The 27,522-nt window shown below is 34.5% G+C and overlaps 1 protein-coding gene across 1 annotated transcript in view; it reads right to left on the bottom strand.

The window, feature by feature from the left end:
* The window catches only part of LOC109095779 (low-density lipoprotein receptor-related protein 1B-like), a 281,776-nt gene that overhangs the window by 60,971 nt on the left and 193,283 nt on the right, over positions 1 to 27,522 (bottom strand). The window contains exons 32-44 of the mRNA XM_042764066.1: positions 25,764 to 25,913; positions 18,487 to 18,627; positions 15,823 to 15,948; positions 15,205 to 15,336; positions 12,871 to 13,005; positions 12,410 to 12,539; positions 10,880 to 11,006; positions 10,610 to 10,761; positions 10,262 to 10,386; positions 9,766 to 10,137; positions 6,459 to 6,648; positions 3,539 to 3,747; positions 617 to 808 (exon numbers count right to left, since the gene is read on the bottom strand). Coding sequence (XP_042620000.1) covers positions 617 to 808; positions 3,539 to 3,747; positions 6,459 to 6,648; positions 9,766 to 10,137; positions 10,262 to 10,386; positions 10,610 to 10,761; positions 10,880 to 11,006; positions 12,410 to 12,539; positions 12,871 to 13,005; positions 15,205 to 15,336; positions 15,823 to 15,948; positions 18,487 to 18,627; positions 25,764 to 25,913 — 2,181 coding nt within the window. The remainder of the gene's footprint in view (positions 1 to 616; positions 809 to 3,538; positions 3,748 to 6,458; positions 6,649 to 9,765; positions 10,138 to 10,261; positions 10,387 to 10,609; positions 10,762 to 10,879; positions 11,007 to 12,409; positions 12,540 to 12,870; positions 13,006 to 15,204; positions 15,337 to 15,822; positions 15,949 to 18,486; positions 18,628 to 25,763; positions 25,914 to 27,522) is intronic.

Below are 27,522 nucleotides of genomic sequence, written 5' to 3'. Positions count from 1 at the left end.
GCTATGAAGAGCCTCCAGCATCTCTAACTCATTGTGCTGTGACTAAGCATGAATATGGAAATGAATATCAAAAATCAAAGGTGGTGTATTAACTTGGCACAGTGTCAGATGAAAGAATTGGAGAGAAAGTTTTCTGTAAGAAGATCACATTGTTGATCACAACAGCAGTTATCCTCACATCTGTCTTCGAACGAACACATCTCTCTCTGGCAGTGCTGACTGGTAACATTCCTTAGGTAAAAATGGTTCAGTGCAGACAGCTGCAATAATATGGCATGATCAAACAAATGAGAGGAGAAAACCCCTCACAGCAGGCTCACAAACAGAAACCGTTGGGAGTCTCTTAAACCGATTTCCAAACGTCCTACTTTTCACATCTGCGACAGTTCAGAGCATCCTCTGTGACTCAAGGATACTTTTTTAAATTAATTATGTCTCCAATTTAGTTTGCTTGGTTACTAAAAAAGTCCACTCTAATTTATCATTCCTACTATTCCTTAGAAATCAAAAAGTGGCAGTGCCAGTGAAAGATGTGAATTCAATGCATGCAACACATTTATGAAAGTTTCAGAGGCCACTCTTAGAGCCCAATCTTTATTTTTTTTAATATACTTACAATTATTAGTGTCTTTGGCAACTGCTATAATTCCCATTGGCTGGTGGGGAATATCAGCCCTGAGAACTTTAGTATCTCCTCCAGTGAACTTGTTGGTCCGTAGCACAGCCCGCCGAGTCCAGTCAGACCAAAAAATGTAGTTTCCGTGGATAGCAAGTCCAAAAAATGTGCCAGGCCCTGACCTTAAGATAACTTAAAACAAATACAGAGGATCAAGTACAGAGCATTTACTTTCAGATTATATATTTGATATATATTTGTCTGCTAACATGTATTATATACATTATAATATTTGTGAGTGTGTTGTTTAAGTCCTGTATATATTAAAGGGTAACACTTTACAATAAGGTTCCATTAGTTAATGTTAGTTAGTGTAATAACTAACATGAGTAAACAACGAACAATACATTTATTACAGTATTTATTAATCTTTGTTAATGTTAATTAATGAACATACAGTTGTTCATAGTTAGTTGTTCATGTTAATTTACAGTGCATTAACTAATGTTTACAAGCACAACTTTTGATTTTAATAATGCATTAAAAAATGTTGAAATTTCCATGAACTAAGATGAATAAATGCTGTAGAAGTATTGTTCATTCTTAGTACATGTTTACTAAAGTAGTTAACTAATGTTAACTAATGAATCTTATTGTAATGTGTTACCTATTAAGGTTTCTGAAAGAAGTCTCTTATGCTCAACAAGGCTGCATTTATTTGAGCAAAAATACAGTTAAAACAGTAATGCTGTGAAATACTATTACAATGTAAAATAACTTTTTTTTAAATTTTAATAGTAAGTTCAAAATTACAAATTGTAGAAATAGAACTAATTGTAACAATCTAAAAGTATTTAACGTCACTTTAGATCAATTGAAAGCATACTTGCTGTATAAAATTCCTGTTATAAAGATTACATTCAAGTGTCTTACACATGACTAGGGTTTTTAAAACATAACTTTAAATGAGTGTTAGATGATCACAAAAGCAATCCAAACATAAATGAAAAGAAATTTCTAATATGGTACGGTACTACTGATATATCATGCACCCCCTCAAATTTCAGCCACTCTGTTGTCAAGATATTCACCATTATTAGTAGTCACTGCAAAAAAATAGTAAAAACAATATCTTTTGGCCATCCTCTTACACAAGGATCAAACCAATAGCTTACAATTAAAAACAAGGGACAAAAACACACTTTGAGGACCACTGGAAAGTCTCTTTGAGGGGACCAAAACTAAAGTGTAGGTAGAGGACACGTGCTTTAAATAATCGCCCAGCAGCCAGTTTAGCCCAGATCCTGTAAGTGTTAATGCAGGTGGCATGGTGACGGACACAGATATACATCACACGACTCCTCCTGGGAGTTTCCGGCCTGTGGGGCAGGAGGATGTCCCACAGCTCCGGAGACCCAACACGCATGTAGCCATGATCACATTAGCCTTGCCACCATGGTGGGAAAAATAGGACAGGTGTTGATTAAGAGAGCCCAGCTTGAGCAAACAACAACTGGAGATCCGAAGGGGGTGGGTGGATGAGGAGCATGCCAGATGGTTTTTGATAGAGCATATTGATTCAGAATTAAATTTAGGGGTGCAAGCGTTATGCTCCAGCACTAATTATCTCTGTTTATCTGATCAAATAGTCAAATAGAGTTTTTGGCTAACAACTATAGCCATGTGCATTAGCCCTCAGTTCAGATGGGCATTACAAAAAATTTACATCTATAATAATAGTCCTCTTTGTGTGGATATGATATAAATGATGGCACCACATATTGTGTTTCAGCAGAGAAAGTCTAACCATGCATACCGTTAGGCTTCCACTCAGTTTCACCACACGAACCCCTTCACTAAAACCAGTTGGGAGACTCCAACGGCAAGGCAGTTTGCCAAAAGCTATGTTGATTTAGTTTTGCTTAATTCTTCACAGTTTAATTGGCAAGTTGATAGGACAGCCCAGCAGGGGTATCAAAATAAGCTTTCATTACCACTACTGCGCTTAGCTTGGGAGGTTGAGGAACTCTAATTAAATCTTTGTCATGTTTCTTCAAAGTGGATAATTCATTACGATTAAACTGATCTGGTGAAGGGTCAATGGACCCAGCATCAGTGGACACTAATAACTCCAGAGGGTTGCCTGATCTATGGGTGGTCATCAAGTCATTATCATCTAGATGTAGTGACCCGCTGCAAAACCCAATTGAGGGTTATGTTTTAGAAAATTAGTAGGAATTACTTCAACTGGTGGTTGTTATTTCCACAAACCAAAATCACTTTATTAAACAACAAGAAACAAATAAAGAAAGAAAAAAATATACATAGACATTGCTCAATACACAGAGTTATATATTCCTCCTATTTTACTTTTATTAACATTTATTATTACTTTTTTAATAAGAACTTTTTAATCACGAAAGGTCCCACCAGCTGGGACTTAAACTCAGGTCTCCAAAAAAGCACAACCACATTACACCTAAAAGCACTGTCTAAATGAGGCTATTGGCTAAAATGTTCTAATCATAATAAAAAATATTATTTTATCAGTTATAAAAGACATAATTGTTAAGTGATAACTACAAAGAAAAAAGATAAAACCACAGACATAATGGTTTTCAGTTTTCTCAAATAATTGTACGAACTTCCGGATAAAGCCCCATCCACTTCCATTGTTACAGCTTGTTACAGTTACAGATATTAGCTGCACTGCACACCCCTACAACTAACATTGGAATTGTTTTTTTTTTTAAAGAATTAATTGATTTAGTTTAATTTATAAAATTCATAAAATGACATATTTTATAAATTATAAAAGACTACGTTTAGAAATTAGCATCAACCTAGATTAATAAATACTATAGAGCAATTTTAATTGAAGAAATGTCCTGTGAAAAACCACGAAAAGAGAAAGAGTCATACTCACATATCTGTGGGAGCCGTCATATTCACAGCGTTCAATTTTGCCCAGGCTGCCGTCAGAGAAATACAGCTTTTCCGCTTTATGGTCAATTGTGAGTCCGTTAGGAGTGAATACATCGGTACTAATGATGACTTTCATGTTATTCCCTGCAAGAGTGGAGCGCATGATACTGGGGCGCTGCTCGTTCCAATTGGTCCAAAACATGAGGCTACAAAATACACAGGACAAAAAATGAGAGCGATAGAAGCGTTTTTACAGACAGCACTAGCAAGACAATGATTCAATACTGTCGCCTGCCGGTATTTTTAAACTGGCTCCATGCGCATGGGAATATCCCTGACTGCACAAATAATAGTGGACAGAAAGGCTTCAGGGCCTCTTACAAATTCCTTTCACAGTCTAATTCCACGGTCTGATTGAAAATTAGTGATACATGCTGACATTCTATGCCAATTAATCATTTCAGGTTAGATTCTAATTAACAGCAGTCGGTAGTCCATTTGAAAAAGTGCCAGATTACCAAGTAAGCATATTCTTTCCAAGGTTAAGGGTTTAATGTAGTCGGTGAACTCAGGGTCGGCACATCTTTCTGAATATCAGTGCTGTTCATCAGTCTCAAATGGTTCTTTTAGAGCGGATATTTAAGTGCATATACCATCCACTATGTCTGGAGTGTTGCCACTCTGCTGGATCAGGAATAAAAATATTCCATCCACAACAAATTTCACACGGTGCCCTGCTCATCTGAAGAGGTCAAACTAATTAAAATGTTTTCCTTCTTGACTGATTGACATTCCATATATGTTAGTTTTCCTGTGTGTGACAAATCAATTTGCTCTCGATTTTAAAAGTCAATATGCTTCCTCCCGATATAAAAAAAATCGATTTTGTTTCACATTACGTTTTGACAAAGTGAATGTTTTCATTTTGTTTAGTCTATAGCAAATTAAATCTTTCCCTCTTTTGGAGCAGAAAAATGGCACCTTTTATACACCAAAGTCACACCAAATGACATCGGTTCTTGCATGTCACATGACCAATGACTGGGCTTTTTGAATGTTCTGAAGTGCAGATAAGCATTTCAATGCACATGACAACAAACTCAAACTCTCATGTGAAATGATCAGTGTTCGAATTGTGTCAAAGCTCTTGGGGGCCCCCCCCCCCACCCCACACCACCCAAAAAAAAAAAAAACAATAATATACATTTGTATTTATTTATTTCATATAATAATATAATTTCATTTACTTTACTTGTGAATTTCATTTACTTTGTGTGTTTCAGAACATGTTTTTGCAGCTGAGCATTTACTATATGTAAAATTAAATAAAAATCTATATACTTTGAACAGTGCACATGTAGGCATTTTATTTCATTAAAAAAACTAATTTATGTGGAATCTAGTGATATAACCCTTTCATATTTTCTAGCGGAAGTTTTCATAGTTGGGTAAACTTATAGTGGTGAATGAGAGACTACAATAAATATATGTTTTGTCACAATTTTGTTTCTACAAGAGGGAAAAAATAGAAAGAATTTGATACGATTACGATGCTGATGACCATTAATCAATTTCGATCTCTTGATTCACTATCAATTCACATGAATAGGCCTACTGTACTTACTGTTCTTGGGTTAAATTCAGTATTTTCTTGCATTAATTAATATTAACTTGTGTGTGCTTATACGAGTATCTTTTTAAAATGTATCATTTTAAAATCTAGTGTTTGATCTTGTCTAAATATTTATTCAAATGCAAAACCTAAAAATAAGTAAGCAGTTATGACCTGCAATACTCTTTTGAGCAACTAGACTAGATACATGTATATTTATTAGAGTGTGTAAATAATGGCATTGCAAATGGAAATTATTATTTTTCTGGTCCACAAAATGACTTTAATTTGCCTCTTTGCATTGAATTTAAAAACCCTTTTCTCCATTTAACCTTAAATACTACACTAATTGTAGTAGGCTATACATAATAACGGAAATTAGGATACAATTCATAACAAAAACGGTTGATCTGCATGTTTGTCTTGGGCGTAATAATCAATGCATGTGTTTCTCAAGCACAATTTGTGAGAGTTAGCAACCCTGCTTTGTCATTGTTGACACAAAAAAAGCCTTCACCTGATGAACATTTTCATCAGTAATAATTTTCTTAATTAAATTAACACTGTTTTTAAGCAGTTAAGGTTACTAGATTTAAAATTATTTGTTTAATTCAGAATGGGTGCAATGCAAGCTTTTTTCTCAGAATTACGTTAGATGGCTAATTACAACTAACAATCCGATAGTGAGCTAGCATCATAAGATAAAAAAAACAACTATTGACAGACCAAGATTATAATAAAAGTGACTGTCCGATTCTAAGATAAACACTTATTCAGTAGCAGTAAATTAGGTGTACCAAACAATCATAAAACAAAGAAATATTATCTTACCGTCATCGTGAGGTAAAATAATGAGGAAGGATCACTCTGCCAGCCAATCATACAGCGACGTTGCGCCAGCGGTCTGTAAATTCCTTCAGAAAACAGCGTGTGGCGCACTTGAGCGTATTTTCAGACGCACATCTAATTTGAAGTAGCTTTTTATGGGAGCGGCAGCGCAATACTTCGATAAAAAATAATTAGGGCTATGTCAAATATTGTTTCTATTTTAGTTTTAATGAAAAACCAGGGGACCCCCCCAAGGTCAATTTTTTGGGCCTTATGGGGGGTCCCTTGATGCTTATGGGGGGTCCCGGACCCCCCCAGCCCCCCCTCAATTCGAACACTGGAAATGATATCTTCCTGTATAAAAGTATTGCCCTTGATCATTGCTAAAAAACGCTCTCAATGGCTTTATGATTTGACAGTACTGTTTACAGGCCGACAATATATCAGATACCCAAATGAGCAAAAACATTTCCTTACTTTTGACATTCATCCAGGGCCAAGACGTGGGGATGGTCATCCTCAGACAAGGTGACAACGGCTTGCCTGGTAAAAGCTCCTTGTCGGCTCTGGTCTACTGTGTATCTGCTGATGCTTGAGGTGGTGGAACTAGTCCAGTAAATCGTGTCCCAGGCACGGTGATAAGCCAAGCCCTCAACCGAACCCACATCTACAGAAAACAACAAGCTACAGTTTTACCATGCTAAGACATAGGTTTCATATAAATGCTGTCCTTTTGAACTGTCTATTCATCAAAGAATCCTGAAAAATTACTTGTGACAAATTCCACATAAATGGTTAGCAGCACCACTGTTTTCAACTGTCATAACAAAAGGAAATCTTTAATGAGCAGCAGATCAGCATATTAGAACAATTTCTGAAGGATCATGTGACACTGAAGACTGGAGTTATGGCTGCTGAATGTGGACTGAATGTGGACAGGACAAAACTACTCGGGCTCACTGGAGTGCATCTACCTACACTTCTGGAAAACTCAAAAACACATACCTATACATACGAATCGCTGCAGTTTCCAGTTGAAATTAACACTAGAGGCAGTAAATCTTAGACAGATTTTATTCCTTTTAACACAATTGTATGATTTACATGGCCAGAGTCACGATTAATAAAGCCTAATTATTCAGCAATATGTGCCTTTATCAACATAATAAAAATGTGGCCACAGTCACTGGACATTTCACTTTGAAACTGCTGCAAAACTTGCAGTAAGGTATGTAATAATGGTGTTGTGGAAATGTAAACACAAGCACATATTTCCAATGAGCCTGGGTTGGGAATAAATGACATTTTAAAATGTATTAAATAAAACAGTTGTTTTAAAAATTTGAAATATTGTCTTGGTGAGCATAAGACCCATAAAGTAATAAATCACAGTAAGAATGTGTGTACATTCAGAAAACCATAAACAATCAAAGCTTCATCTCACTAAGCATTATAAAATGGTTAGGCTTTGTCTGCTGTCATGTCTAAAAAACTGTCATCAGTGAAACGGTAATTGTTCAAACACAGAGGCTGTAGCTAAAAATGCTACTCTTTAAAAAATCTTAGAGAATATAGTCTGCAGAAATCCATCACTAATTAATCATTCACAATAAAAAGTGCCTGACAGCTTTCCTTTGCAGAAACTGTTGGAGAGGCCAAGGAGTAATTAACAGTGGATGTATGACTTAATTAAGGAAATACGGATTAACTTCCTCACCCTTTCCTGGTGACAGAATGGAGAGGGTTTGTATGTGTTTCTAAGTGTGCATGTAGTCAAGGTGGTTGGGATTGGCTTTCATCTCAGGGAAAGTGAGTGAACTCGAGTGTGAAGACGCCATCAAAAGAGCCAGCTCATTTCAACCTGTAGTCAACACTACACTCTCACTCTATCTGGCTGGGGCACTTATGCTCAAATGGATAGCAGTGGAGGATATCTGTGAACGTTACAGTGTGGCATGCGTATGAAAAGTACACGTGAATGGTCAAATGCACTTCTCCTTCAAAAAATCTCTCAGGTGAACATTAACAGGCTGGATACGCATCAAAATATCCAATCTGTGCTTTAAGCTGAAAAAAAAAAAAAATGGTAAAAGACTGTAAAGACATTATGACAAAAACCTGTTAACTGGTTAACAGTATGTTTCCTTACTGTATACATTGAATAACTGTGATAGATCTAATCTTACCTTATTTTTAGTGTAAATTTACATTAAAATAATGTAAACTGACATTCCCAGAATTCCCTGTGTGATAGTTCATATTTGATGGTTTTTTGATTAAGTAACTGTTTTTTTCAGTTATGGCAGTTTCAGTTCCGGCAACCACAGCTTTTTGTGTGTGTGTAATTTTCGTACGTTTTTCCCAGTTTACACTGAAAAGAAAAAAACAAACAAATAATAATAATAAAAAAAGCTATTCTAACTGATGTAAATTATAATTTGTTACATTTGCTAAACAAAGGCAAGGATGAATCAGAACAAAACCATTTTCATGATCACAAAGCATAGCCTTAAAAAAAAAAAGGCAAATTAAGTAAGTCAAATTTGAAAAAGGTCTAATTCTTCAAGGAGCAATGAGGCTAGTTAAAAGAGAATTCAGAGAGTACTGTAAGTGGATAGAAGCACTAATCATGGAGCACAGAAGCTTTCTAAGTATATCTGCATCCCATTAACCTCAGCAAAGTGAAATGAGCTAAATACTGAAAAGGCATTAAGGGATTCCCACAGAAATAGTATTTTGATTTAAAGGATAGTCCATCCAAAAATAAAAATGTAGTTGTTTACTCACTCTTGTTTTGTTCTAAAACTGAGGACTGAAGCTGACGTAAATTATGACAAAATAAAAAATTTTGTGTAAACTATTTATTTTAAGAACATCCCCTGAAGTTCTGCTATCAGTTTCATTCAAGAATTTCTGGTGTACATGTACGGTATTGCAATGCCTTATTTGCCATTTGAACCTAATTATGTCGGTATGAGTTCTGAATCTAAAATTACCTTGTAAACAATGGATTAGGATCTGAAAGAAAGTCCATCTGTGCAGCTATTATAAGCAGTACATGAGTTGTTTGATATTAAAATCTGTCATAGTTGTCTCATTACACTGTAAATGGATAATACACAGTCATTAGGCATATTAGGTTTCCATTGTGGGCCACCATCAGACGTGAATATCGATCACGGCTGAAATGCCTGCCGTATATAGCGCACATGAGGAAATCAATAACCATATTCTAAACTTTCCAACAACAGTGACAGGCAGGATCTTGAAAAATATCACCCTGTTTCCACTCGTATTTCTGTCACAGTTTGAGGACGGTGGAAATGAGACAAGCGATTTTAATCCATCAAGAGTGAGGACACAGAATAAGATGCAGTGTTTTAAACATCTTTTTTGACAGTTAAATTGGTCCCATTTAGTTGCAGAAAAATGGAGGTAGCTATTATAACACTTTTACTAGATGCTGGATGTATCGAGGACTTGCTGTACATCACAGGCAGTGCCACTTACAGTTCCCAACAAATGGCCTTTCACAAATTGCTGCTAAGAAGCTGGAATGGTTCTAGTGGCAGAACATTAAACAACATGTGGGTCACTGCATTGAGTCTGCATCAGGATGACAACAGGACCAAAAACATATGCTTGCTTTTGTAGAAGAAGCATCTTTGGACATCTTTTATGATCAACAAAGGCTAGCAATTAGTAGGATTTTCCAAATGCCCCTTGAAACCCATTTCTGCATTAAAGCACTAAAAAAAAAAAAAACAACAACAACCAGACTTACTTTCAACTATGACTTGTCTTCCTGACCAGTCATCATTGATCATCTGAATATTCCCAAAATGGATGTCGCTGAAGAATATGCGGTTGTGGTGTGAGGCCTGCTGCCGATAGTCGAATGCCAGAGCGATGACATTCTTGAAGTAGTCTGGATTCTCAAAAGGTTGGAGAGGGGAGTTAAGATCACTCTCATCCGACAGGTGGATGCTTTTCAAGATGGTCCGTTCAGAGTACAGAAGATAGCCCTCATATCTTTGGCAAGCAAAGCCATCTTCGGCTAAGTACCCATGAGCACAGGAACAAGTCCTTCTTCCACTGCCCAGGTGAAAACACAACTGCTGACAACCTCCATTGCTCCTCGCACACGGGTTTGTGCCTGCGTGCCAAAGCATAGAAAAACATCACTGGATGAACACTGAGATATTCATTATAACTGTGTTTTGTCCAAAGAATACATATGTGGCATAATAAAAATGGACTCATTAAACTGAAACCTCAACCTTTCTCCCGGCCTTTGTTAAACACTTTCACGTCCTTCAGGTTGACGCCAAGACCACTTCTTATCGTGACCGCATCAGTGGCATCGCTTTTGAATCCACGGCGGATCGATCCGTTGCCATGGGCTCTGCCACAGACGACACAGAAAAAAAAGGAGTCTGACATCAGCATTATGATGGTTATCTAATTAAAAGCAGCAAGACACTTTAAAAAAACTGCAAAACTGCCAACGGAGTCTGCCTGGGAGATGACAGAATCATACGGCAGGTCTCATAATAACCTTGCTCGGAAGGGGTTAATCTGTAAAGTGGGCCACTTTGGAGAGTGTAGCACTTAGTAAAATAAATTACCTGTCAGACCAGTAGATGTAAGTCCCAAACACAGCCACGGAGAACAGGTCCACATTGGCGGCTGACAGTACAATCTCACGGCCCTCCCCGGTTTCAACGTTGATCCTTTCTATCTTGTCGGTCCGGGCGTCGCACCAGTATAATCTATTTTCCTAGAAAGCAATTTGAAAATGCACATCAGCACCTCTCCCTTTGAGCAGCCCCATTTTATCTGCATCAGAAGAAAAGACAGTGAGTGGAGTATCAGGAAGTGGAATCAATTTGCAGTACCTCATAGTCAATGGTGATTCCATTCGGCCAGGCGATGCCAGAACTGACCAGGGTCACTTGGTCTGAACCATCCAGTCTTGCACGACCTATGCAAGGATTCTTCCCCCACTCGGTCCAGAATAAATAACTGTTAATTGGTAAAATCATATGCAGAATACCACTGTAACCATGCCAAATTATACATTTCATAGTGACTTTAAAAGGAATAAAGGACCTCAGCCACAAATGAAAATTCTGTCATCATTTGTTCACCCGAATGTCATTCCAAACAAATATCTTTTACAGAAAACAAAAAGTTGAATATGCAAGCTTCGAAAAGGAGGGTATCATAATAAAGTATCATAATTGGTCCATACAATTAATCATCATCATTAAATATATTTTGATATTAGTCCTAGAGTACCTCGGCATGTTCATTAGAGAAGTACAGGTTGAATCATGGTGAACAAATCATTCTTTTGAACTGAATTTTCAATTAATACTTTTCAATGAATTGTTTGATTTGATTTTTAAAACTTAACCATGAAAATTTCTATATTTCAGAGTGACCTTAATGGTATTGATCAAAAATTGCATGCAAGCTACTTGCATCTTCATTAATGAGTCATGCTTTTGAACTGAATATTTTCAATGAATCATTTGATTTGATTCTTAAAACTTGACTTAACAATTGTGACTGATATGGTTCACAATAACTGAGTTAGATGTTATAGAGTCCTATGAACCACTTTTGTGATACAGTTTGAATCCTTTTTTTATGGTTGAAAGCTTTAACCATTCACTATAAAGTTGCAAGGAAAAGAGCCAGAACTTCTACTTTTGTGCTCCGCAGAAGTAAGTTGTATAGCTTTGGAAAGACATGATGGTGAGTAAAAGATGTCAGAGTTTTTATTATTGGATGAACTATTCCTTTAAAGTGTATAACTGTTGTTATACCACCAAGGAACCATCATTCAAAGTTTGACTCAACTGGAAAAGGAAAAGACATCTTTCATAGCCTTAGGCTTGAATAGGAGGCAGTTTTTTTGGATGTCTGGGATTTAGAGGATCCCACCCCTGATGCTTTCTGCTGTCAGCAGATAGATGGTAGATGGGTTAAAGCGCTCATATGTCTTTTCACTGTGCTATTCTGATCGCAGGTTGTAAACATCAAATTCAAGGCAAAACCAGACAAATCTGGCAGGAAAGGAAACCATAAAGTTTGACCCTAATTACTAAAAAAAATACCATAATGGACTCCAAAATGGGCCTGTGCCTAAATAGATATGCATATCTGCTGGTTTTAAATTCTTAATTTGGTTCATTAGTGGAGTCAGATCACAAAATTTATTTGACCTTCAAAGGTTTAAAATGTATTTTCATTTCTCTTCCAAGAGCTCATTGTATTATCTGGTCTAATGCACTTGCATAGTTCCCTAAAATTCACTCAGTAATTTCTAAAATGTTTCTAAAGATTGATAAAAAGATTTATATTACTGAACAGCAGACATGGCTGAAACTGATCCGTTGTCTCAGAAGCATCTGACGTACCCTCTCTGTGGATGCACTGCAATGGCTCTTGGCTGGTCCAGCCCTTCTGATATTACAACTGACCGGTAGAGACCATTCAGACGAGCGATTTCAATAAGGTTGAGGCCATGGTCTGTCCAGTAAAGGTTACCTGGAAAATAAAGAAATAAATAAAATGAATGTATAAATGTATTTATAAATAAATAAATATGTTTCCGAATTGCAATAATATTTCACCATATTACAGTTTTTAATGTATTTAAATTTTATTGTATTATATTGTATATATTGATCAAATATATGCAGCCTTGGTGAGCAAGACACTTTCAAAAACATTAAAAAAAATTAAAATAAAAACGGACCTCAAACAATTTAATAATATTATATCTAAAGGCTAGAAATGCAAAGATTTTATTTGCATCCCTTGTGACAGTGTTAAAAAATGGCATCATTCCATTGTTAAAATAATGTTTGTGCCTTACCAGCAATCCAATCGACTGCGATGCCCTCCACTCTGTTGATGCCAGTAGTGATAATGTCTTCCCTCCATGTTTGATCCCTCTTGGCTCTTGAGATCCGGTTTAATCCCATGTCTGTCCAGTAAACTGTATCATTGCCTGTATGAAGGAGGACATATGTCATGAAGAACAAAGCTTGCAACAAAAATAGTGTATGAGAAAGCATCTCAGACCCTTTATGTAAAAAAAAAAAAAAAAAAAAAAAAGAACAGAAAGAAATGAAGCAGAAATATTCTGCAAACTTCTAATACTGTTCGTAAGGGACCCCATATAATTTCTAATGCTGTTTAGTAGTAACAGTAACTACAGAAACAAACACGCATTTGGTAATGGAATATCATTCAAAGTGCTGAAGTGACATATAAACATTGTGTAGCAAACAAATCAAACATGATTAGCAATGACTAAATGTTTTGACAGAAGCATGCTCTAAATGTAAGTGGTATTTTTGCCGAACAACTGTATGTGACGAGAGCAGTTATTTATTTGCATCCTCCTGTTATTACTGAATTCACACTCTGCTAGCAGATCTCTTACATGTGACAGCAGCCAGCTGGAAGGCCCTCATCTGTTTCATGCTCCAACAAGCTGCCTCTTAATAACATGCAAATGGTATGCATGTGTAATCGGCTGTCATAGGCTGGGCTGGACTGGAGTTTTCTTCACCTGAGATGAGCGGATTCTGGTGGTAGGCGAGAGCATTCGCATCGATACTCTCTGACCATCTGCCTCTATTGCCCTTCGGCTGAGGTCAGCAATTCTGCCATGTTTCACAACCCACACATCATGTGAAAAACGACCTGTTTAGCTAATGATTTAAAGTCGCCAGTTGAATATTATTTTATTAGTTTGAATATATATATAAACCTCCATTCAGTTTGAGCAGAAACAGATAAGGTAGGCTATATTACAAGGTAGTGATTTTCTTGTTAAATTCATTATTTATTGACAAAAGCACCTAGTACTGTATATAATAATAATAATAATAATAATAATTATTATTATTATTATTATTAATGAACAATGTACACAATATTATAATATTCAAATCTATTTTAAAATATAGTATAAATATAATAAGACTTTTTTTTCATTGAATGACAGCCTTTATTTTTAAGAAGCCATTATTATTATTATTATTATTATTATTATTATTATTATTATTATTATTATTATTATAAATATCTGAATGTAACTAGACTATTATACAAATACATAAAAAACATGACAAAAGATGATAATTTTAACATGGTGAAATAAATAACAAATAGTTATACAATGCAATGATCATTTTAATATTGTCAATTTAATGCAATGATAATCTTATTATTGTAAATTAATACAGATTTATAACTATTTTCTAGCTATTATCTAATTTAACACAATAATAACACAAATATTTTAAAATCTATATTAATATACAGTTTCACTGATTGACAGCCCTAATTATTATTAGTATCAGTGCTATTTTACTGAACCATTTTGTTAATTTTAATAAAATACATACATACACACATACCTTGCACCATATACATAGCATATTTTTCATTACACCAGCAAACTGAATGGAATGCTATATGCACTGTTTTCAGCACAGTGTTTGCTGGTTGTTTGTTTATGGGAGAAGGAAAGGACAGGTCACATTTCAGTGGCTACAGCAGGTAGTCTGTACTACTGTATGCATATGTGTTTGCATGTTTATGGAAATGTCTCATATTATTGACTGTTAGAATGCTAATTTGGTACCATCACATGTGGACTGCCTCCTTGATGCTCACTTCATCTAAGCCACTTTTCACCATAAAATGCTCCCCCGAAACAGGCTGAATAATCTTGCATCAGACCTCTGTTAAATTAACCTCATTCACAGAATGAATAATGCATACCATGACAACAACCCCTCAACGCCATCAGCGTGGTGATGTCGGCTCTATTTCCATTTGCTAGATTATCTACTATACTGTTTTTCTGTCTAGTATGGTTGAAGCTATAAGAGATATAAGGAGAACATTTATCTGAGTTACTGTTTGCACCTACTTGTTTAACTCATCTTAGCTGTTTATCTCTTGTATATGTGATATGCAGTGTTGTTAAGTCCCTTCTGAGCTGGCAAGAGCCTGTGTAGCTAATATGAGACTGTACAGCAAACAACATTTAAAAAAAAAAAATAATGCAGAGAAAGCAATACATGCCTTGTCTTTGTTGTCCACACAGAGAGGATTCAGAAAGTGGTTCTATATACTAGTGAAGAGACTGGAAGATAGAAGGATTGAGTCACGGGAAGTGCCATGTTTGTACCTGCATGAAAGTCCACGCCAACAGCAAACAAGGTGCCGCTGATGGGCATCAGGGTCTCGGCGTGGTCACTGGGATCCAAAGCGATTCCACGTATCCCCTCATGAAAAGAGTACATCAGAAAAGAACTCAGGCCTGTGATAGACAACAGCAAGCGAGATATGTTAGATGGAGGTCAAACAAACCTCACACAGTTTTCTTTAGGCACCTTCCACACAACAAAACAAGCAGCTAAACGAAAGACAACATGAATTAAGGCCTGTTCACACCAAGGACGATAGCTATAAAGATAACGATAAAGACATAGTTCTAAAAATCGTTCTCTGTATTAAAGAATAGCAGAGTCCACACCACAGCTATAATGATAAAGGCATAAAGAAACGCAATCACTTTCAGAACTTTTTTCCCCCAGCTGATATACAACAAAAACTTTGACACCCAATCAGAATCAATCCTGCTATCAAGAACTTGAGAATTTAAAGTGGCAGAAGATACTGTCTATTGTTGTGGACACTAATATAGTTATCTTTATAGTTATCATTCTTGATGAGAATGGGCCTGCTAGAAATGAAGAAAAAATGTGACATCCCTGTAAAACATAAGGCCATAACAGCAGCCTACCTTCACAGGAGAGACGGTCACTGCGCAGGTTGTAGCCAATGGTGCAGGCACATGTGCGAGTGTTTTCAGATGTGGGCAGACAGAGCTGTGAGCAACCACCATTATTCAACTGACAGGCATTCCTACCTGAGACAGACCACAATGAGAGGAGAAAACATGCTGATGAATGAAAAATCAGTCTTGAGAAATGCTGACTGTAGCTTTTGGGCTTCTCCATCTCTACATTGTTGCAATATAATATTCCAAACAGTTCTGAAAACATGTAGAGTATGTAATTTCAGATTTACTACTGCAGCCAAATTAAAATGCAAACATAATGACTGTTTTCATACATTTCCTGAACCTCTCTTGCATCCCATTGTTTATTGTTTGAAGCATTTATACCATATGAGAAAATATGAAGGCTTCTAAAATTAAAGTAAATGTATAGTCCTTATACTAAAGCCAAAGCAAATTATTAAAAGATCTGGAAAATAATTAAGTTGACACTAATGCTTATTTTATTCTCAATATTTAATGTGTACACCTTTCATCCTTGGGATTGGTAATGTTTTTTTTTTTTTTTAAATAAATTTTGTAAAGACGTTTCTCATGCTCACCAAGGCTGCATTCATTTGATTAAAAAAATAAATAAATACAGTAATATTGTGAAATATTATCACAATGTAAAATAATTATAGAATATTTTAAAAATAAATTTCAACACATTTTAAAATATAATTTATTCCTGTGATGCCAAGGCTGATTATATATATATATATATATTGGAATTTGTAGTATACAGTATATATATATATATATATATATATTATATATATATATATATATATATATATATATATATATATATATATATATATATATATATATATATATATATATATATATATATATATATATATATATATATATATACTGTATACTACAAATTCCAATTCCTGCTAAAAAAAAAATAGGACTGTCAAGGGAAAAAAAAACCTTCAATATCATTAAAAAGAAGAATGAAACGATAATAATATCAAATTTAATTTGTTAACATTAAATCTTAATCAAAACTCAGTAAACAAAACTTCAGTGGAATTGATTAAATTGAAACGCATTTTCAGTTTATGTAATATACCTATTTCTTTTTAATACATATGTTACTCTACATCAAATACTTTAATGTTCTTACAGTTCACATTTACTGCTTCTTGTGTATTTGATTATGCTTTCAGCTATTAATCAAAGTATTCTGAGTTCTGTTTAATTTATTTAAATATGTTTAAATTCATTCCAAAAAAAAAAATTGCAGATTTCCACCCAAATTCGCACTTAAAATGTTAAAAATGTTTGCAGATTCTATACGAGCCGGCTTATGAGTCATACAAGCAAAACTGAAGCAGTGGACTAATTTAAGACTGTTTCTGAGATATTTTATTTACACTTTTATTTGAAAGCAATTCATTGACAGGTTTGGGCACAATAGAATGGTCGTAAATTCGGAATATCTTTCCTCATTTGGTGAAAGTTTTTAGTGTTGCTGTCAAGTCAAGATGACTTGACATTCTTCCTGGAAGTCTTACTCTTGTCTTAATTGTATGACTGAAAGTGAAGGGGAGGGAAACTGCACCATTGTATTAGCACAAGCTCTCAGGGAAAGCTCAGCTTGCACATCTACGACAATAATAAGACAGTTCCACATTATGAATAGAGAGGCTAATTGCTGTCGGAGAAATTTGGTGGCTGGATAGATTTACATTTGAGCCCGTTTAATGGTCATTCCTTATTCAAGTTGACAGTTTAGTGGGATCCACTGCAATGCCGTTAATGGATCTGCCATTAGTGTGAATTATTTGCAGAATAACTCACAAAATGTAAAACCAATATCTGAATATATCTTTGCTTACACACAGGGAAGATTAGCCTGTGATATTATGCAAAGAAAAAAAATGAAGATACAAAACAGAAAAGAGTTGAGTTAGAGCTAGTATAATTATACAACACAGTATAATTCTTACAATTTAAAGTCTTATTTTAGTAAATTTATTTTTATAAGCTACTTTAAGACTCTACAAAATCTAAATCAGTTTTGTGGCTTTTAGTCCATGTCTATTAACTTTAAGGCTAATTTATATGCTTGTGTAGTCCTAAGCAAGGAAAAGTGAGCAAAATTATTTTTAATAAGATTTTTGTTCAATCAAATGGTCTCAAGAATAAAAATGTACAGTACTATCAAGTAGCTAAGTCATGGTACGTGACAGTATTATTTTAGCATAATTGAGATTATATATACTGTATATTTTAAATATTTTATTGTGTTTGTTTTTTCATTTTTTAATTTAATGTTACTGAAATTCAAGTTGTAGTTAAAGTTTGAGTAATTTTGTTCTGTGTTTTTTTTTAGTATGTCTATGCAGTCAATTTTTCCTTATTCATTTTTAATTTGAGTTTTATTTAATGTAGCACATCAGGATAAAGACAATTTGAAATGGTGCAACTACATTTTATTTTATTTTTTTTATTTTATTTTATTTTTTCTCACCTTCCTGATAGAGCTTCCTGTTCTTTTGGAAAACATGTCAACATTGGGAAGCAATCTCATAGCTCTAAAAAGGTGTTAAACTTCAGTCTTCTTTTTCAAAGACAAAGCTATTTATGCAGCAACTCTGTATCACAACGCACCTTTCTGACCATCTCTGTCGTACACCTTCATGTGTACCACTCCGCTGGTCTTATTGCGTAGCACTGCCAGGTTACGTCCATCCCGTTTGGCGACCGTTCCCAGCTGAGCCAGATCCTCATTGGCCCACCACAACTTGCCACCTGGAAAAACAGATTAATTATTCATTTCCCAAAGTCCCAGAACCAGAAGGTCTGACTGCCAGTGGAAGCACATGCCATTATCATTTGTTTGTTCCTTTTATACCACATGCATAAAATCCGGTGGAGTGCTGTGCTTTTTTCAGTGCCAAAACTATGCTACGCTTCAGTGTACGGGTGGGCAAGGGAGGTGGTTGGAGAGAGTGAGCGAGAAAAGTAAAGAGATAGGACTTGAGCATTATGCATGTTCCCTTCCTTGTGTGAGTCAATGAGGCAGAGCTCAGGGCAGCCTGGCTACGTGCCCTGGCTGGAGACAAGGACTCTTCATTCACAAAGCCATCAGAGTGCATCTATTCCCACAGCGTCTCTGCACCTAGCAAGCCCCTCATGTTGTTTCCGCTCTGTAGGGCTGATTGTGCCACAAAGGGCCTCAGAGATTGTCCTTGGCTCTGAGCCTAGACCATATCTGTCTGCTGCAGGAATACAGGAGAGTCGGAGACAGTCGTAGCTGTGCAACCGTAAAATGAAACACATATTTGTATTTGTTAAAGTACAGAGGGATTGAATGAATCGAATGGCATTGAATGAAAGGGATGAAAGAAATGAATCAACAAAATCACATTAATCACAGTTTCAGCCAGAATACCACATACTGCTATGTGATTGCTACAATAAACCTGTAGTCACTTTGGATTAGCACCTTAATAATAAAATGACAAAGATTTTAAAAACTTTTTTTTCTTTTCTTTTTTTTTTTTTTTACTGTATTAAAATTTATTTAATAACAATTTTTTTTTTTACTTTTAATTAATGGACATTCCATCAAGTTATTAAGATTTTACAATAGTAATAATAATTGTAGTAACTATAGTATTTTAATGCAAATATTTAATGTATACAAAAAGAAAAGAAAGGAAAAAAAAAATAAAAAAAAAAATATATATATATATATATATATATATATATATATCTCTCTCTCTCTCTCTATATATATATATATATAATCCTGAAAAATCCTGAAAGCATTGTGGTTTGAAAAAATAAATAACACAACACTGATAATAATAAGAAATGCTTCTTAAACACCAAATTAGAATATCAGTATAATTTCTGAAGGATCATGTGACACTGAAGACTGAAGCAATGGCTGCTGACAATTCTGCTCTGTCCTTTTAGGACTAAATTACATTTTTAAAATATATTAAAATGGAAATCAGTTATTTTAAATTATACTAATAATTCACAATATTACTGTGCTTTTTTAATATTACTTATTTTTGACCAAATAAATGCAGAACATTTAAACAATCATTAAAAAACACCTTACCAACCCCAAACTTGTGAACAAAAGTGTATATAAATTATGCAGCAATGCATTTGCACAGCAGCTATAACTTGTTCTTTAAAATGCTGTCTCTGTAGGCATCACACTAGGTTTTAGAACAGATACACTATCTACTGCATGCTTAAATTCTTTCACATGTACACTTAACAACGAGTAAAAGCACAACTATTTTCTTAACAGGACATTCCCAACTCCATAAACCAAAAACAAATACTAGTGTAATTTAGGTCATAGTGAGCCTCCAAGAAGATATTTGCTTATTGCAGTGAGGCCAACTGTGTATAAATGACATCCTACCCTGAGCAGTCAGAAGCATATTTGACATTCAAAGATTGCTTGCATAGGTCATCACTGCAGTCAATATTAATCTTTACCTGTCCAGGGTGAGAGACATCAGTGATTGCTTCTGGGTGTAATGTCCACCTAAACTGTTTGATCACAGACCAGCACAGTTCTTAAAGTGACACACAGCCCCCTAAACAGCAGCTTGCACTTCCCTGAGTGGTCCCATCCCATTAAAGATTATACTGGAAGAAGGTGGTGAGATTGCATCCTGTCAGTAAAATTGCTTTCATTTCTTCAGTCATCATGCTCTTCAATTACTACTTCACGGTCTAATAAAGGATGTGACTTTGATGCAAAGCGCCCATTGGATTTTTTTTTTTTTCTAATAATGATGCTGCATCTTTCAACCAGCCACCAGTCCTATCGATCCACTGATCATCTGTCTCTGCTGAGTATATTTCTCCAGCACACCTTCCTGTAATGATGTCCCTCAACACATGCTGCTGGGTGCTTGATTTTACTGCAAGACCAAAGTAAATTTACGGGGACATCAACTGATAGTATTATATACAAGTTAACCTTGACAAATGCCCTAATTTATGTTGCTTTTGCTGGGTTGGAGATAGAAACCGAAGATCTCATGCAGTTTTTTCAAACATTGACCAGCTACCATCCCATCACACTGAAATCATACAGCCTAATGGAATTATTTGGTTTCATTCAAGTTCAAAACATGGATAAGAAAAGTTGTCATTTTGGCCATTCTACCTGTAATTTTAAATAGATAAGCAAATAATTATAATCAAAAAAAAAAAAAAAAAAAAAATTTTATATAGATATATATATATACCATTATATATATATATCTATATACATTATATATATATATATATATATATATATATATATATACTATACATATATATACATATATATATATATTATCATATATATATATATATATATATATACACATATATATATATATATATATATATCTATATATATATATATATTATATATATATATACATACACACACCACACACACACACACACACACACACACACACACACACACACACACACACACATATATATATATATACATATACATACAGTACAGGTCAAAAGTTTGGAAACATTACTATTTTTAATGTTTTTGAAAGAAGTCTCTTTCTGCTCATCAAGCCTGCATTTATTTGATCAAAAATACAGAAAAAACAGTAATAGTGTGAAATATTATTACAACTTAAAATAATAGTTTTCTATTTGAATAAACTTTAAAAAAATAATTTATTCCTGTGATGCAAAGCTGAATTTTCAGCATCATTACTCCAGCCTTCAGTGTCACATGTAACATTCAGTCTATCACATGATCATTTAGAAATCATTCTAATATTCTGATTTATTATGAGTGTTGGAAACAGTTCTGCTGTCTAATATATTTGATGAATAAAAGGTTAAAAAGAACTGCATTTATTCCAAATAATAAAAAAATTCTAATAACATATATTCTAATAATATATTTTCTTTACTATCACTTTTTACTCAATTTAACGGACACATCCTTGCTGAATAAAAGTATTGATTTTATTTAAAAAAAAAGAAAGAAAGAAAAAAAATACTGACCCCAAATTACTGACCAGTACTGTATATTGTTATTACAAAAATATTTATATTTTAAAAACATAGCTTCTTTTTTTTTTTTTTTTACTTTTTATTCATCAAAGTATACTAAAAAAGTATCACATGCTCTGAAAAAAATTAAGCAGCAGAACTGTTTCCAACTTTGATCATGAATCATCATATTAGAATGATTTCTAAAAGATCATGTGATAATGATCCTAAAAATTCAGCTTTGCATCACATAAATAAATGATAATTTAAAGTATAATAAATTTAAAAACAATTATTTTAAATTGTAATAATATATCACAATATTACATTTTTTTTCTGTATTTTTGATCAAATAAATGCAGGCTTGATGAGCAGAAGAAACTTCTTTCAAAAACATTAAAAATAGTAATGTTTCCAAACTTTTGACCTGTACTGCATATATACATATATATATTTACATACATACAAATATATATATATATATATATCGTAGTTTTGATGACTTATTATTTTAAACTGTGCAAAATAGTATAAATAAAGCTTTATAAAGTCTGCCTAAACTTTTGACTCTTATGGGTTAAAGGGATATATTCCAAAATTGCCCTCTATGCTGAATCGGACTCTTTGTTCTCTGATGACATTCTCATGCTGCATAATAATATATACCATTCTTTTAGATCTCTGTGGGTAACATGCATGGCAATGTGCCATATGCATTATAAAAACACAGACTGCATGTATTGAAAAGAAAAGCAGCGTTTTGTGTGCTTGGAAGGGATAGCTGTCTAATCATAAAGACTATACCTGCAAACCCCAGTCTGCTTTACTTATCACAAAGATAACATGAATCACGGTTTGATATATCTTTTATCTTGTTTCCTTTCATATTCACATTGAGGTTGTGATTACTTTATATTTTATACCTTATAATCAACTTCGTATGCGGTAAATATGCACTGAAATTCCACACACTGCCCACTTATACACCAACTCAAGGGTCTGCAAGATCATCTGCCCACCTGCATTTATATCTAATATGTATATATTAGATTTCTAAACATGTGAAGATGGATATATATATATATATATATATATATATATATATATATATATATATATATATATATATATATATATATATATATATATATCCATCTTCACATGTTTAGAAAATCAGAAATTTGATTTAGTAGAACTTCTACTAAAATAATCAACCAGCTACTGAATTTCTGTATTGAATTGTTGAACATGGAAGTACTTCATATCCTATTGTAGCCTTCCAAGAGGAACAGTAAGTCTCAATACAAGCAATCACCAAAAATAAATAAATAAATAAATCTGCACCAAAACCTGGCAGTCTGTCATACTATAAATGAGAAACATAACTGTCCAACAAACAGAGCCATAGGTTTTTGCAGAAGTAACAAAAATCATTTCCTCTATGGAACAAAGGCCTATTAATTATGATAGATAGCGCCGACTGAATGCATCATTTTGCTGTTTTGCTGTACCGTGCTACTTCTGTGAAAGTAACCCATTAGTCTTTGTGGCAGCCTGCATTCTGCTCCCAATTTAATAATGACTCAAACTTTGTTTAATTAAAAGAGTCTGTCACCACTTCTTACAAATTGCATTTGTTTTTCAGCTCATCATAGCTGCTCTAAAATAGAAAGTGACTATAGAGGTTTTCCAAAGATTAATACCTTTGCAGCATGCAGACAGTGTAATCAGTTAAAACTGGGGTTTAGGGAAATAAATACATGCTAATGAATAATTTGGGGGCATACATTTCTACCCACGAAGACAGGCAGAGAGTAATGTGAGAAAACATGTCAGATGCAATCCAAAACAAAGGAGTGTAATACATTCAGGGAAAACCTAAGACAGAGAAAATAGATTTGTCTAATATAAAAAAGTTAAAGTGCACAATTTTAGGCTTTGCTGCATTTACTGCTTTCCTTTGCTTTAGGGTGGAAAAAGAGTTATGCAACTCTTGCTGCTTCTGAGTGAATTCTCTATAATCCCTAGAATTACAGCTTTTGGGCAATGGTTAGAGCTGTAATTTGAGTCATACAGTAGGTCTAAAGTGTGTGATTAAAAATTGCGTCAAATCAAATTGATATCTTCCAAGACAGCCTTTATTATCTTGGTCTATATAAAGCTAAATCAATCAAACTTCAGCACTTTTTCATCACTGAAATGAATGTTTCCTCTTCTCAGGGAACCAAAATTGGCTCTTTATTCTCATACCATGATGTGTTTCCTGTGGCTAAATGGAAATTGTTAAATCTAATTTGACAAAATGTCTTAAGTTGCCTATCTTTTCCCTTTTGAAGCAATGTAGCTGTAAACTCATTGCAGTGCCAGGCTTGACTATCGACATATAGTCTGATATATTTCACAACTCATTCTGTACTCCCCATTTTGACATAAAGAGAACATCTGACCACTTTGTAAAGTGACTAAACACAGTTTTGTATTAACCAGACATAGGCCCAAAATCACATATATGGGTTAAGCAATCTCCTTGAATAAAACAGAAATAACTGGAAATATGTGTTGACTTTCTGATCAGTTTTTTTTTTTTTTTTTTTTTTTTTTTGAGTACAGATTCAAAATAAACTGGAAAAAGGGGTATTGAGTATTTGCTGATACAGAGTCCCAAACCGATACTTGTATATTCCTACACTGTAAAAAAACAACAAAAAAAACTCTGACATTTATGGTAAAATACCGGGACATCCATAGTTATCTAGTTCAATTGCTATTAACTCAATTAACTCAATTGCTATGCCAACTCATTTTCTCCTCCAACTTCAAAATCTTCCGAAAACGCTGCAGAACCACCGACCCATTGTTTACAAAGTGAACGTGCAAGGATGGTCAAACACTCTTTCCAAAAAAAAATAAAAAAATAAAAAAATAAAAATTATTGAATTAATAAATACATTTAAACAACGATGTAGGACGATTTTGAAGTTGGAGGAGAAAAGTGTTGGGAGTTTTAAGACATACCCTGTCTTGAACCGCTGTACACAGAGTATAAAACTTGCCGTCATGTACTCTGAAGCCTACTGTAGCATGCACAATATGTATTTAGTTGTGTGTATTGTGTTCGCGCCACGCAGCTTGTAGGTCTCTATCTAACAGCAATATCTGTTCACTCGCAATTGTCTAGAAATGTTTGGATGAATAGTGAATGTTTGTCATTGTTATTACTTGTAGTTCTGATAAAGAATAGAACAATACATTAGTGTACAAACTGCAGTGCTTTATCAATACGTTTCTGCCTTGGGCTAAGTAATGGTGATGGGCATTCTGTTTCTGACCAGCGCTGCAGGCAGTAGACCAATCACGACAAACTGGGTCATCAGACCAATCACTGCAGTTTAGCGTCATGTAAAGGAGGAGTTTGGAAAAATTAATCGTTAAACGAATCGTTTGGGAATCATTGAGCAAAAAAGGAAAAAAAATAAATGCATATTTTAAGACAACGAAAGTGTTTTTTGATCTTGTGTGCATATCAACCTGTTGTTGGGGACTCCCAAAACCAAAATATGAACTTTTCATTACCCATAATAGGGGCACTTTAACCAGTTATTTTTCAGAATCACTCATGGTTGCAGCCAGGTATCTTGTAAATACAAGTTTGTGTCCTGATAAAACTGATAAAATACTAGCCAGCTGCTAACCAGCTAATCAAATGGTATGTGGGCATGCCACGTTAGACTAATTTACACATTTCTTTACCACTTTTGATTTTCACTTATTTTTTCTTATAAATGTGCCCCTTATGGTTTATGTTGCCACAGCAACAAAGTACAGCAATTTAATAAAGAATTCACAATGAATTGACTAATGAAGAGGGAATCAGATGCTCTATCACTTACCCATGACTGCTAGAGCCGTGGCTTTAGTTAAGTCCCTCTTCATGCTTTCAATGACCTCAAAGCCACTGCCATCCAGATTGCACCTGTTGATAGTACCATTAGCAGAACTGATCCAATACATCTTCCCAGCTGGAAAGTCAATCGAAAGTCCTGAGGGAAAACAAGAATCAGTTAGAAACTGTTGTTTGGAGTGCTGGTGTGGAATCCCGTTTGATCATTATTTCAAAATACACCCTACATATCCTATAACTATATATGTACAGTATGCAGTGTGATTTGGTTTTTGATAACTCAAAATGTATTTGTGGCCTCTTTGTGACACTCTAAATCACTTCACTAAAATTCATCTCTGTCTAAAACCTGTTTCAAAAGTGGAAATGGTGAGAGTTTGACAGAGTGGTAAAATTGATTGTGACAAGTGAAGGATATTTCAATTGTGCGTCAGGGCAGCTCTCACTGAGAGGGGCTTGTGCATGATAGACTCCCAAAAACAACAGACTTTCAACTCTCAAGATATCTTCTCTAAGACTGCCGCTAAAACAAAAGAAACATTGTGCTTTGCTTATCAATAAACGTATACAGGTACAGGGGTATAAAAAGTACAGATCAAATATATTTAGATGTTTTACATAGAAAAATCCAAATCACAAATATGTTTCTGTGTGTTAAAAAGTAAACTTTTTTATTAGCTTTAGAAATAGACTGATGAAATCCAAAGGCCAGGGAGATTTTTTCCATTAAAGTAACTTTTATGCATTCAGTACATTTTGTAAAGCAACATGTTAAATAGCAATTTTCTCAGGATCCTGACTTTGTAAGGCTGTGGATAGGAAATGTAATATGAAACTTATATTCAGGCAGTTGTTTTAATTCAGCAGCAGTTTATAGAGACTCAAGTTCACAATGGTTATACTTAAAATGAATTTATTACAGCGGTAACACTTTAGAATAGGGAACACTTATTCACTATTAACTACAGGGTTCCCACACCTTGGTTAACTTCAAATTTAAGGACTTTGCAAGGAATTTCCAGGTCCAATATACTCAAATTCAAGGACTTAATGTGGGGACACATTTCAAGTTAGAGCAAGGTTACATTGTGTTACCTTGTAAGATACATTGTTACAGTTTTCATGTGTCAAACACAACTACGCAAAACATTTTTTTATTTTTTTTTGCATTCATTTTTAGCCATATGACAGTCGTAATTTTTTTGCATAAAATGAAGAATATTTGGTATATCCTATACCAAAATGATCTGATATTCTAAAATGATCTGATATTAACTTTTGCAAGGATTTTATTGAAAAGAGCTTTGGCTCATGTAACCTGAAGTTTTAAGATATATGAATATGATTTTTTGCCTCATGGGTTTACATTGTCTTAACAAGCAAAGCAATTCAACACTAATTTCACGGTGTGTCTGTGAAACGTTGTGGTACCATCGTAGAAGTTTAGTATGTGTGTGAACGTCATGGCAACGTACAACACAAAGTACCTCACGTGGGAAACACTTAACGTAACGTGTAAATGCACATAACTGGAGTAAATCAAGCAAGCAAGTATGCATACAATATGAAGTGTTAGCGAAATAACACATTAGCGCAGTGGTTCTCAATTCCAGTCCTGGGGGCCCCCTGCTCTGCACATTTTGCATGTCTCACTTACTTAACACACCTGATTGAGATCATCAGCTCATTAGTTCAGTTCATGGATCTCTCTCCTAACGAGCTGATGATCTCAAGCAGGTGTGTTAAGT

The sequence above is a fragment of the Cyprinus carpio genome, chromosome A9 (assembly GCF_018340385.1).
Source record: "Cyprinus carpio isolate SPL01 chromosome A9, ASM1834038v1, whole genome shotgun sequence".
Lineage (NCBI taxonomy): Eukaryota > Metazoa > Chordata > Actinopteri > Cypriniformes > Cyprinidae > Cyprinus > Cyprinus carpio.
This window is presented reverse-complemented; position numbering and strand designations above follow the sequence as displayed.